Source organism: Siniperca chuatsi, linkage group LG13, assembly GCF_020085105.1.
Source record: "Siniperca chuatsi isolate FFG_IHB_CAS linkage group LG13, ASM2008510v1, whole genome shotgun sequence".
Lineage (NCBI taxonomy): Eukaryota > Metazoa > Chordata > Actinopteri > Centrarchiformes > Sinipercidae > Siniperca > Siniperca chuatsi.
This window is the reverse complement of record NC_058054.1, coordinates 9,684,551-9,698,290: the sequence shown is the minus strand read 5'-3', so window position 1 is coordinate 9,698,290 and position 13,740 is coordinate 9,684,551. Positions and strand designations below refer to the sequence as shown.

At 39.2% G+C, this 13,740-nt stretch overlaps 1 protein-coding gene across 3 annotated transcripts in view; it reads right to left on the bottom strand.

Moving 5' to 3' along the window:
- Positions 1-1,559: 1,559 nt before the first annotated feature.
- The window catches only part of insra (insulin receptor a), a 52,381-nt gene continuing 40,200 nt past the window's right edge, over positions 1,560-13,740 (bottom strand). The window contains exons 10-22 of one of the 3 annotated variants that reach the window (XM_044221015.1): positions 12,333-12,531; positions 11,420-11,706; positions 11,191-11,238; positions 10,269-10,408; positions 9,459-9,618; positions 8,388-8,487; positions 8,219-8,286; positions 7,025-7,254; positions 6,623-6,733; positions 5,312-5,471; positions 4,862-4,991; positions 4,216-4,350; positions 1,560-3,104 (exon numbers count right to left, since the gene is read on the bottom strand). In XM_044221015.1, coding sequence (XP_044076950.1) covers positions 2,744-3,104; positions 4,216-4,350; positions 4,862-4,991; positions 5,312-5,471; positions 6,623-6,733; positions 7,025-7,254; positions 8,219-8,286; positions 8,388-8,487; positions 9,459-9,618; positions 10,269-10,408; positions 11,191-11,238; positions 11,420-11,706; positions 12,333-12,531 — 2,129 coding nt within the window. In that variant the 3' untranslated portion in view covers positions 1,560-2,743. The remainder of the gene's footprint in view (positions 3,105-4,215; positions 4,351-4,861; positions 4,992-5,311; positions 5,472-6,622; positions 6,734-7,024; positions 7,255-8,218; positions 8,287-8,387; positions 8,488-9,458; positions 9,619-10,268; positions 10,409-11,190; positions 11,239-11,419; positions 11,707-12,332; positions 12,532-13,740) is intronic. The other 2 variants (XM_044221016.1, XM_044221017.1) reach the window with 2 other exon arrangements.

Genomic DNA, 13,740 nt, shown 5'->3' with positions numbered 1-13,740 from the left:
CTCTGATTACTCTGATTCGGGGTGTATTTTGAGATCCAGACAGATTGAGAGGGAGTATTAGAATGCAACAGGTGATGGGACGCATCTCCAACAGGTATGAATATGGACAGCAGAGGAGGTCAATCCTTAGAAAGAGAAAGTCACTGTACTAAATGGACCTTGTTTTGAGAATATTTTGTCAACTACTGTTTCCAAGACTGAACTTTTAATCTCAATTTTTAAGCCAATGTGGATGAGAAGTCCTAAAATGGGTCAGAAAATAGACATTTTAACAGCTCTAATTCTATAACAACCGGGTCACTCCACCTGCTGGGGAAGATTGTGTGATACGATCGAAAGCTCCAGCACAGCTACGGAGTGGACCTTGTGCTTTGTCATCCAAAATCACTATACTTTGACCTCCTTCACTTAGTTTTTTTTGTTAGATGACTGGGCTAATATTGGGTGGTACAGTCCCAGTTGTACAGACATTAAACCATTCAGTTGCATCTAAGTTAATCCAACAGGTACGTACTTTGAGTCAGGTTGCATTTAGTGATCCCCGGTGGTGTGAAGCCTCTCAAACAGGTTCAGTATTTACAGCAGAGGTGGTCGATCCTCAGGAATAGAAAGGGGCAGGATATTTGATAAATGTTCAATTTTATATATATATATATATATATATATATATATATATATGTGTGTGTGTGTGTGTGTGTAATATTTAGAAACAAGACTAATATTAAAAGTGCAAAGCTTGGCCTTATATGTCACCACATAGATGGTAGTTTTAATTTAATTGTTGTCCAGCAGGTGGCATCATTGTACTACAACACTTGTTTGGGAGTTCAGCTTCAGCTATTGAGACCAACCTAACACACTGGAGCCTGAACCTCTGGCACAGCCATCCAGCATTGTAATCAATAACAGATGATAGATACCCTCATCACTGCACATAGCATTTGATAAATGCTTTTGATTAATGACAGATCTGTGATAAGTCACCTCTATGATTATATATCGGCAGACAAACACGGGATAAAGTGCTGTACATAAACGTTTTATAGGCTGCATTTGAATGCATTTAGACTATTTATAATGGTTGCAATTCTGGTAAAGTTTATTCAGAATTTTAATGTAATTTTCATTATGTGTGTGAAATGTAAAATATCCTGCCTCAGTATATACCTTTATCAAAACTCTGAAATTACCAAATTTGAGGGATCATTGCCAAAAGTATTTGATTGGGTAGTGTTTAGCGGTTGTGTATAAAAGGAATACCTGCCAATATATTGTTAAATGATTTCTTTTATCCGCAAATATCAATATCTGTACTGGCTTCAAAAATCCCATCTCACTCGGGCTCTACTTTGTATGGACATTGAGTTGAGTGTGCGTACATCCTATTTTTGCATGGCTCGGTTGGAAACAAATTCCTACCTTTCCAAACTGAGATAAAAACACAACTTCCCTTTATACACACAAGACAGTATTCACTGAAGAAACATCGCTGTGTGGAAACATGTGAAAACATGAACTGAGAGAATGGAAAATAACAGAAGCACTGCCAGAGCCTCGTCATGAATGCACCTTGCTGCATTATTTACAGCACTATTTTATTTGATCTTGATATGATGGGCAGACATCTTAAGCTGAAGACGCCAAACACTCCTCCTCCCAGGCATCACATGACATCGCATAGCAAAAAGACCAAGTGCTGTTGGTTGATCGTGAGTCCAAAAAAGCGAATTAGTATGATTTTCTGGATTAGAAAAAATAAACATGAGACTAACATTTAAAAACATTTTCTATGACCGAAAATACCTCAAGAATGACAACATATCAGCTATGTACAAAAACATCAATAATATATTTATATATATTTATATATTTTTATCTTCTATACCCACTAAAATATACCAAAGAAGCAGCTATTGGTCAATCTGAGGAACTCGTTCACCAACATGTTTTTTGAAAACAGTTTAAATATCCTTCAGCTGTAAATGTGAAAACTCAAAAAAAAGGAGGAAAAAAAGGAAAGGAAAAGAAAAAGACATGTAAATAAATTTTTAAAAAATATAACCTGACAAAAGTCCTGTGTTCATCCTGTGTGCCATTTTGGAATACTGCAGAGTGTGAGGAGGTAAGCTACTTCAACCAGCTTCTCCAGTGGATAAGAGTTTGTTCGAGGATGGACCGTCTTTGACCATCCAACAGAGTTCCCAAAGTCTTGACTTTCAGTTCGTCATCCACTTGCGTACAAAGGTTCAGAAACAGTTCCATGACAACTGATGTAGGCCACAGACAAAATAGAAGGGCACTTTTTTTCAAAACTTAGCAACCCGGGGATGAACCCTTTTGTTGAATCAGGGGAGAGGGGCACAGTCTGGACTCGGGAAGGGACAGTGGGTTTAGCAGCCTTCTTGTTTGTCAAGAGTTTGTTTCACAGTTGAATCCATTATCCACCCAGTCTAGCACAAACTTGGCAATATATATATATATATATATACAGTATATAAACTACAATCATGAACAAGAGAGATCATCCTTAAATAGAAAAAGTGTCTTCTGGTATCCGTGTGTGGACTTGCTGTAGTGTCTGTTTGTGGCATCTGAGGAGAAAAATAAGGTCCTGAGATATGCACTGAGGGGCTTCTGAAGAGAGAGTGATAAAAGTGTGATATATATATATAAAATGACAACAAAAACAAAAATATATTTAAATCTATAGCATCGACATGTTTGCGGGGATGTGTACACTATGTTAGGAGGGGCTGGACCGCGGTAGGGCCAGTATTCGTCCATTGGTCTTTCCCCCGTTCATGTGTGTGAACGGGATGTGGTGCTCCTCGTAACTGCCCCTCAGGCCCATGGAGGAGGCCTCGTCCCTGTCCAAACACTGTTCCCTCTGGGAGTAGGACGACGGGTCCAGCGGGATGCTCTCCATGTTTTCCATCATGTCCAGGTCAAAGTCTTCACTCTCGGGCGGCTTGTTCTCCTCACTGTAGAAGAAGGAGAACTCCTGGAAGGAAGGATGCAGGTCCTCGCGTAACATCTCAATGATCTCCTGGAAGGTGGGACGCATCTTGGGGTTGTACTGCCAACACATCTGCATCAGGTTGTGTCTGGGTGAGGATACAGGAAGAGTGAGTTCACCATTAAATGATACTGATGTCTGAATTTTAGTTTGTTCGCTAGTTATTTCTTGCTTTCATAATGTACCTATTTCTTGTTAACACAGTTGTCTGTCCGGTGTGGTTAAGAATACCTAATTTAGTATAACTTGAAGCACACGGCTGGCGATATTTTACACTATTGTACACACACAAAAAGCAGACTTTAGTTTTTAAGTAACATTTGCTAAAAACTACAGCTGTCCAGCTGTTTTAGGAAACTACTTTGCTACTACTTTTTTTTTTTTTTTTTTTTTTTTAAATTCAACTGTACACCTGTTACCTGTTTTGCATATTTGGGCTTAGGCCATTGACAGGTTTAGGACATCGAAAAATATTAATAAAAACGCATTGTTGGTTTTGGTCTTTTCATGGAATTTGTTGATAAGAAAAATACAGAACATCACCAGCGTTATAATTTAATATACTTATATTCATACTTGTTTCTATATATTGTAATTTTACTATTGCTAGTCTACTCTGTATGTATTGCATTTATTGCATGTCTGTCAGTCAGAGAGATCCCTCCCTCTGTTGCCCTTCTTAAGGTTTATTTTAGCTGCAACTAACTATTACTTCCATTATCGACTAATCAATTAATTGTTTGGCCTATAAAATGCCAGAAAACTGAAAAATCATTGCATTTTTCCAGAGTCCTAGATGATATCTTGTTTTATCTGAGTCCAAAACCCAAAGATATTCAGTTTATGATGATATGATATATTGCAAATTATAGAATATGATATAAAACAGAGAGAAGCAGCAAATCCTCACATTTGAGAAACTGGAACCAGAAAACGGTGGCATTGTTGCTTAAAAAGGACTTAAATGATTAATCAATAATTAAAATAGTTGCAGACTAATTTTCTGTCAGTGGACTAATTGATATATCAATAACTGTTGCAGCTCTAATGCAGATTGTAAGACCCTGAGGCAAATTTGTGATTTTGAGCTATATAAATAAACTGACTTTACTCAGGTAGTCTAAAATAATAAAATTACTACAGTACAACTCTTGTTTTTCTCAGTCCATATATGACCTGAGCCCTACTCTTGTACTCACAGTCTGTCAGCGCAATTGTCCGGCCGGTCCAGGAAGCCCCCGTCCATGACAAACTTGAGGACCTGCTCGTTGGACAGGCCCTGGTACGGCTGCTCGGCCAGCGTGCTGATCTCCCACAGCACAACCCCAAATGACCTGGCAAACAGGCGGACGAGAGACAACAACAATGACACAGGGAGAGTGAGGACAGGCCAGTTAGACACCTGACAGAGTAAATCTGTCTGTAAACACTTGAGAGAGTGAACAGGTAGACTGAGGGCAGAGGCGGCAGCTGTGATGCTGGTAAACAACATATGATAAAAGCAGGTTAACTACATGCACTTTCTAAACTCGTATTTTAATATTTGTAATGTGTTTACTGTTTGTTATCCTGGTCTGATTTTATGACCCATGTTGCTCTGTGGAGAAGCTTTAAAAATAGACTCAAAAGGAAACGATTAGCCTTTAGATGAAAGGCTAAACTTGTTGATCAGCTTATCAGAAAGAAATATTAAAAAACAGTGTAACACAGTAAAGTAAAATAATGTATTTGTAAAGTAGGAAAAATTGTATTTTATCAAGAGTAAGCGCTCACTCAACACCATGTTATACTATGTACAGCACCTACACGCCTACTCACAAACCCAAAATCAGAGGTGTCACTTACCAGCAGTCTGAATGTGCAGTGAAGACACCGTCTTTCAGAGACTCAGGTGCCATCCACCTGACGGGCAGCAGGCCCTTCCCTCCCTTCCTGTAGTAGTCGGTCTCGTAGATGTCTCTGGTCATACCAAAGTCTGGGAAGAAAAAATATTTATGTTAAGAGTTACATTTTTAAGGGGCTTAATAAATTTTAATATGTCATTTAAGACCCACTTATTCCTACTGCTTTTCCGTGTCCCTGGTGCATTTTAGCTTCTTCAGCATCATGAGGCATTCAGTGTCTTTTTTGATAAACCACTGTGGGTAATTTCGAACAAGAGAAACATAGGCCCCTTCCCTGATACACCCACCCACATACGATAAAAACATAACACAAAAACAAAAAAGGTTGCCAGAACAGCAAGCATAGTAACTAAATCAAAAACTATTTTGTGCCTGTTGTGCTAAAACTTACCTCCTATTTTGACGGTGAGATCGTGAGCTACCATGCAGTTTCTGGCTGCCAAGTCTCTGTGGACAAACTTCTTGGCATTAAGGTAAGCCATGCCGTCTGCGATCTCAGCAGCCATTTGGATCATCTCCTTCAGAGTGGGCGGTGGACGCCCGGGGTTGTTCTGAGGGACACAAGACAGATTTTCAATTCCTGATCTGCTAACACAGAGATTCATACTGCTCAGATCCCACAGCATTAAGAAAAATAATCAGGTTTATTATCACCAAAAAGATCATTATCACACTTGACTTAAACAGCTTAGTAGCAGCAGTTTTCTCAGCCAGTTTGGAGGCCTGGTGTTCACCTCCAAACAAGCCTTTGAGGCTACTGCCATGTTTTTAGCTAACTGCTAAAGTCATCTGTCAACATCCAAGAGCTCACCCTCCTCCTCCTATGCCAATCCAAGTGCCCTCTGTATATTTACACACTTCAGAAGATGACACTACAAGTCATCTGTACACATATCAAAAGTAAAATAAATTCAGTTTTATTATTATTTACAGAGTCCCAACAATTCTCACCATGAGCAAGCACTTGGCGACAGTGGCAAGGAAAAACGTCCTTTTAACAGGCAGAAACCTTGGAAACTCAATCTGGAATTTAATATTGCGCAATGGTAATTGAAAAGGTATAGCTGTTTCAGTTGTTGTGATAACACCCCACAGGTAGATCCATATTAGGCCACATAGCCTCTCATCTAATTAAATTATATTTGATATATGTGATTTAGTCTACAATCTACAACAATCTGGCTGGGAAGAAAACAGAACTGCAGTGAAATGTGACATCAGAAAAGTAACTCCACAATTTCTTATTGCGTTAACTGCTGGTTAATTTAAACAAATTAATGGTTTGAAATTGTTCTGTATTTGTACATCTGTGATGAGTCTTATATAGAAGTAGGGGAACCACTGCACTTTTACATGCAAAGTAAGTTAGGTAAAATGTATTTATATAGCACCTTTAAAGATCAGACATCACAAAGTGCCAAAGTAGATCCTAACTTGGTCAATAAGAGCAGCAGAGGATCTTAGGGTGAGTAAAAATCAGTCCAGTATGACAAAGGACTACCGTACCATTTATCTACATAAAATGCAAAGAAGTGAAAAGAAAAAGTGAAAAGAAGAAAAAGAAGAAGCACATAACAGAAGATAAAGTATTTCTACATGTGTACTGTTGCAAGTGCAATTCAACCTAAAACAAATATGAGCATAATTAAAAACACTTCAGATTCGGTTTATGATTGAGGGGTGAGTGCTGCAATCTCATTACCTCAGCGTCAGGTCGCAAAGAGCGGAGGAAGCTCTTCAGGTCTCCGTGGGTCATCAGCTCCATCACCACCAGCGTCGGCTGGCCTTTAGACACAACACCCAGCAGACGCACCTGGGAAACAAGGACGAGGGGTTTTTCCATTTCAACCATTCTGGTTTGATTACATTATGCATTATGACAACTGGTCTGGTAACAGCAAGGTGATACTGCTGTCCTTCACACAGCTAAATGTAGGAGAGGTCTGGTACTTACTGTTCTAGCTCAGTAGTGTGTCTAATTATTGACAGTTAAAACATACCGGTGGGGTTCATTGATTCACACCCTACTTAGCACTTTTACACAACCAAAACTAATACCACACTGCTTTGTGTTGCTCTTTCACAAGATGACGTCTCTCCTTACCACATGGTGGCAGTTGAAGGCCTTCATGACAGAGGCCTCGTTCAGGAACTCAATTCTCTCTCTCAGGCTGGCCGACTCGTTCACCGTCTTCACTGCTACGTGTGTTTCCCCCTCGCCCTTGATGATGTCCTTGGCGATGCCCTCGTAGACCATGCCGAAGGAGCCCTGACCCAGTTCCCTCAAAATGTTGATCTTGTCTCTGGCCACCTCCCACTCGTCCTCCTCATACACTGCAGGCACATTTCAAGGAACAAAGAAAGAAAGTAAAGCAAAGTTTTTCCTTACTGTGCCAAATGTTTATTTGTGAAAATCCAATCAGACTTCGTCATGTACACAAATCATGTGCCAAACAACATGGTTTCTCCCAAGATAAATCTACAATCTGTATAAATAGGAACTCTGAACCCCTTAATCTGTTAAAAGGAAACTGCACTTTTCATTTACAAAGTTTCAGAAATCAGGTAACTGCTGAAATCTGGAAACAATCAGATTTCCTGAATGCTTTCTTAACTAATGTCTCTAGACATGTTTTAAGACTTATGCTTTAATTAACAATATGTGTCCATAATGTTTTTCCACAAAAAACTTAGATTAACTAGTTTAACTAGTTACATTTCTTAAGACGACATCTTCTCCTTCAGTGAAATCCAGAATATATAAATATGCAAACATTACATACGTTTAACGTGTAACTGGACCTGATGTCTCCTACTTCACTTATAAGTCCATTCTCAGTGTATGTGAACTATAGGTTTCAAGTTTCCATGTCACACTTGTGTAAGTTTCATTCTGGACCATGATTTGCTTCAAAAATAGTGATGTTGTCTTGTTACTGAACTGGAGACAACTGCTGTGAAATGTCACGTTAGTGAAGATGTCTTTGCTAGGTGTGTGTTTCTGAAAAAGGAGCAGATGACTGGGCTTTTCATGAACTTGCTTAATGCTGTCTTCACTATCAGAAATCTCTACCGGCATCAGAAACTTGTAGGAGAAAACACAAGCACCCCATGCTGACCAAGCCCAGTTCTTGTGGTCGCCATGTAGTACTTCCTTAGCCACTGTAGCTCCGATGTGTAGTTACATTTTTGAGTAAGGTGCCACAATCCCTTAACTCAAAACTATAAATCCAGTTTAAGGTAAAAAGACCCACCCACTTTTATATTATTGATCAAATGGCTTAAGCCCTTTGCTTACCATCATTAGCACTGAGATACTCCGGGTTTGAAGAGGCGTAGATGGGACCATTGGGACCTTGAGTTTGACTGAAAGGAAAAAGAAAAAAGCATTTAATAATTACACTGACAAAATGTGAAATAATAAGAAAATGAATGACAGTATTGAACAGGATTTGATAATTGCGTACTTCTTCTTGAACATGACGAATCCTGCCACTGCCACAAGCAGCAGGAGGGCAAAGCAGATGACCGGTCCAATTACAATCTTCACGATGTAGAGAGGATCGCCTGATCAACACATCCGCCCAGACAGTGAGTCACATTTCAGGTGAAGAACAAAAACAAGGTCTTATAAAACCCACTAATTAAACAGCAGTTAGGATCAACATGCTGCTCTGTGAGCATAATGTGCTTCAAGTAGCATCTTTTGATCTTGTGATAATGGTTAAGAGGACTGAGTCATAAGAGACTTTGGCATTTCCATGTCTTTCCATGTTAAAATTCTGTTTTTGCATACATCTACATTCATTTCTTAGCTTTTTTGACAGCAGCTGACCACTATATAGATAAAAGACATCAAATATTATAAGGTTAAATAACAGCAGATTTACAACTACATGAAATGTGTAGTCATCTATGCACTAGGACTCAAAATGTATATTCCTGCCACTGTTCTTTTTGCAATTCATGAATGTTTTAAAGAGTATGAAAATGAATTTCCTACTAAACTAATGCCATATCCCAAACCCATACTACATATTGAGTCAAGCAGGTTTTTGTCTTCACACTAGGAAAGTAACAAAATAAAGTATACTTAAACCAGACAACATACATATTAAATGCGATCACACAATTCTCCCAAATTTGCGATGCACAAAGGAAATGGAGGAGTGGCTAAGAGCTGGAAAGAAATTTAAATAAATTGTGGGTGGCGGTGAAGCAGCTCTAAAAGAATCTTGGAAAACAAAAAATAAATGTTATATCTTAGGAAAAACATTTTGATGTCTCTTTGAGAAGTTTAATGGGCAGTAGCTTTCCAAAGTTGCAGTTTAACTGACATCCAACGTCACATGTATCATATAATTTCCTGTTGGTATAAAATGGTCAAGTATGTTGATATTTTTGTATACTTGCTGCTAAAACAGTATACTATGATGATTAGTATGTAGTACATACTGTATAGAATTAGTATATTGTATGGATTTGGGACACGGCTTTGGTCTCGACTTGGATTGCCTTCATGGCAGATGGAGACTTACTTGCGTCCTGGACGTAGAAGTACGTGGGCTCAGTCCAGGATCCGTTTCCAGCCAGCGAGGTGGCCCGGATCCTCACCGTGTAGTTCCCAGGATGCATCACTTTCAGCTTGCAGCCACGGGTCACTTTGTACATTTTCCTCGACACGCAGTAGTGCAGCTCCTGCAGAAGAACAATGCTGACATTCAGGCAGTGGACAACCAACAAGAAACAGCATCGTATGACAAAAAAAAAAACCTGCTTCATAATTTCCAAGTTTAAAATAACGTTGTGACTCATTGTGTAGGATATACTGTTTCATCTGCTAAAACTGTTTCATGTTGTTTTATGTGGAAACATCTGAGTTGTTTTTTATTGTTTTCCACAGCAAATAACAGCCAGATGTTTTGTAGACCTGTCTCCATAGCAACTAAAACATGGTGCAACAATAAAATTACTTCTCCATTAAGTTTATCAACCAAATGACATTAGTGAGACCACAAGTCCAAATTTAAAAAGAAAATACAAGTCAAGTAATAAATATTGCCTCTCTTATTTGTCTGTGCTGCATGGCCAGTTTTAAGATGGATACATTTAATTTGATTCTCAGTTAAATTGTCTTTCATTACAAGCCAGAGCTATTGTGTTTAATGAGAAAGGGGAATATAAAAAGTGCTTTCTGAGTAAGAATGAGTATGTGTGTATGAGTGTTGTGGTGAACTTAAAGTGAACTCATGTACTCAGTGACCCAATGACTCAAATCACTACGAACACTAAAGCAATAAAGGCATGACTGATGTGTGTGCAGATGTGTGTTTGGTGTGTTTCTTCACCTCAGTGTCTCCCAGTCTCTTGTAGTTGACCTCGTACAGGATGATCATACCATTAGGGGCTACCGGTTCCTGCCATGTGATGTGAACTGAATTTTCTGTCACCTCGTAACTGATGGGACCCCCGATGTCATCAGCTTTGTCTGCGGAAAACAAAGTCACATGGATTCATGAATCAGATTTCTTTTAAAACTTAATGTCCTGTCCTTGCTGTCTGTCTGTCTTTACCTTGTCCTCTGTCAAACAAATGCAAAAATGCCAAAAAAGTCCCATGAAATTGTAACATTACCTACATAATTGGATGTAATTCTTGTTCAAACAGGATGTTGGAGTGGGACATCATGACATTTACAGTAAGCATGACAGAGAGGGATCAATTTTAGTTGCATTGTGGGTAATGTAGGTGCCAGAGTTTGACAAGGAAGAAGAATGTGTGGAATAAAAAGGACGATATCTCTGGTTCTGTTGCATTGATCTCGATACTTTTTTTAAAAATTGTCAATGAGTCCGACAATGTTATAGGAGTGCAATGCTAAAACGGTGGAGTACATTTTAAAAACTATTTTAAGTGTAAACCAATGAACTATCAGTTATGGCAAGAAAGGCTGTTTGATTTGACAGGATGAGCAGGAAGCAGAGATTGTTCAAAAATGTGCGATGTTTTTATTAGTTGGACTTTTAGGTTATGCCAACTAGTGCAGCATGGCCTCTGAAGATGCACTGTTATCCAAGAAATAACTGTTTTCCAGGAAAATCAAGTGCCCATTTCATTGTTTTTTTCAACAAAAGATTTGAGGAATTGCAACCCACAGTACAAAAACACCTCAGTAATAAACGCTTCAGAACCAAAGATGTTGCCAAGATAATCAATTTGTTTGTTGCCAAACAAATGGAAGAGAATCTTTAAGAATACCGCTGTTAATACCAAGTTTTTTTCTTTCTTTACCAAGATTGAGCCCACAGGAGGAACAATCTGTGAGAGAGGGGATGAGAAGTCACAAATTTTGAGAACTACAGTAGATTCAAATCAACAACATCTCCAGGCTGAGGCAGCTATCACCTTATTGATGATTATGTGATTTTATTACATAGACCCACACTTTTCCCCTCATTAGTAACAGTAACAAAAGAAGAAGTTATCAGTGCCTTCTTACCTTCAGGCATTGTGCGGGCGCTGACATACGCTGCCATGCTGCAGCGGGCCGGGTCGGTCGGGTGGTTGCAGGCGTGTATCTCAATCTGGTAGCTGGTGAAGTGGCGCAAGTTGGAGATGACAGTGGACTCCTTGGCGTGGACGGTCACCACCGTCTTTGTGCTTTCAAAGGTTTCCTCGTCCTCGTCCTCAGGGATGCCTGTGCCGTGGGGCGGGCTGGGGGCGGTGGTGAGGAATGGGTGCGTTCGGTTTGCGATGCCCATCACAGAGCGACGTTGTCTCGAGCGTCTAGACAAGGCAAGTTTAAAGCGATTTATGAAAGACACCAAATTTCAACACTTCACGAAGTGGACAGACACTGTCTCACAAATGTCGAACTTTTTGTGTGAAGATGGAAACCATGTTATCATCACTATCTCCATCTGCTGTTTACATTCCATCAGACGTTAATTAAAAAAGTGCACTGCAGAATTATTTCCTGGGTGTTTACGTATAGGCTATGTATGTATGTATGTGTGTGTGTGTATATATATATATATATATATATATACATACATACATACATGTGTACACACACACACATTTTTTTATATTATATGTTATGTTCTATGTGTGTAGCATGAAGGGACTACAAACTTTCATTTCATTATACAACCTTGTGTTGTAAAATGATAAATAAATTACCTTGTACCTCGTACTTGTTGTGTGGGAAGCTAAACTGAAAGGAATGTTGAACTGGATTGACTCTGACAACATGAAGACAGAAAAGAAAAGCCTTTCTGATTTAACTTGACTTAAACCTTAAAAAAACAATTCTCTTGGAGGACAATGTTCATGAATAATAAAGTTAATAAACCCTACAGCTTTCTTACATCTAATACTTAAAAAGACAACTCTGTTGTCATTTGTCTTACTTTATCTCAAAGACTTCATTGTGGAGGTAATTCTCAAAGGTTTTGCGGTACTCTGAGTCCTCTTTCTCCTTCTTAAGCTCCTTGTCGGTTTTGGGGCAGGCGCAGCATCGTGTCCCCTGGCCCTGCTCCTCCGTCTGGTTCCACTTCTGCTCCTCGTCACTGTCCACCTGAGTGGGGACCCGTGATGGCAACTTCATCCCTGGTGAAATGTAGTCCGACACAGCAAACAACAACAAAAAAGAAAAAAGAAAAAAAAACAAAAAAAAAACAAATCAGACAGAATGGGATGACAGGTGCGATAAATACAGACACATAACACAGTCTTATGCACAAATATCCATGTATACACCCTCCCACACACACACTTGAGGGGCACATCTGTCATTGTCATCCACAGGTCCCCACCCTCTCTAGTGGAGATAAATTACCAGTGACACAACCTCCCTGCAGACTCCCATCTCTCTGGATGTGTGGGAGTTATGGGAATTCAAAAGAGGAAAGTTTGGGCTCGGTGATGGCAGGGCATCGATGCAGGTCAGGCTGTGACAGGAATAATTCAACCAAGGTAACTATCTGAACTTTGCCTGTACCTGAGCGGAAGTGAGAGGAAGATCTCGACGTCACGTAGTTTAAGCTACATAATGCTACCCAAACAAACAATTTTGCTGCACTTGATTTTCTTGCTCAGTGGATGCAGAGGAACTTTCTCCCTGTTAGGGACAATGGTTCAATTCACAGAGGGGTCACTATGCTTAAAATGCACTCAAAAGATAAAACTGTTCAACAAATGGCTTTTCTTTTCTGTTGCACTTTTCTGTCCAAAATGTGCCTTAGACATATTGCTGTTGTTATGTGGAAGTGTTTAACTCCAGTTTTGGTGATTTTAATGTTTTCATTTAATAATAATAATAATTAAAAAAACATGCCACTCTGTGGGTTGAAGAAATTCTGCCAGGGCTTCTACAGCTAATGAAACCTTTTTGGAAAATGTGAAAGATGTATTATCATCAATTAAAGAGCAAGGCTTTTTTCCTGGTCCTAGAAAATCAGACTTATGTCAGACTTAATTATGTTTTATGTACATGAAATAATCAAGACAATGAGGTTGAGCTAGTTTGCTTTGGGCGTTGGGTAAATATGCTTTTTTTGTTGTTTTGTAGGTTTGTTGTGGTGGTTGTTGTTAAGTCGTTTAGTATATAATGTGGGTTGATATATATTTGGAAAAATCGAAATAAATCCTTGATATGAACTACCCATCAAGGAGAATGAGATCATAAAGTTAACACAAAGTGTCCTGGGAGCAGATTGGAGCAACCTGAAGTAGTCAAGAGCCTTTGAGTGAGAAGAGCTGTTCTACTATTGGAAAGACAGCAAAAGACATTCTTTCGCTCTCTCGCTCTCAGACACA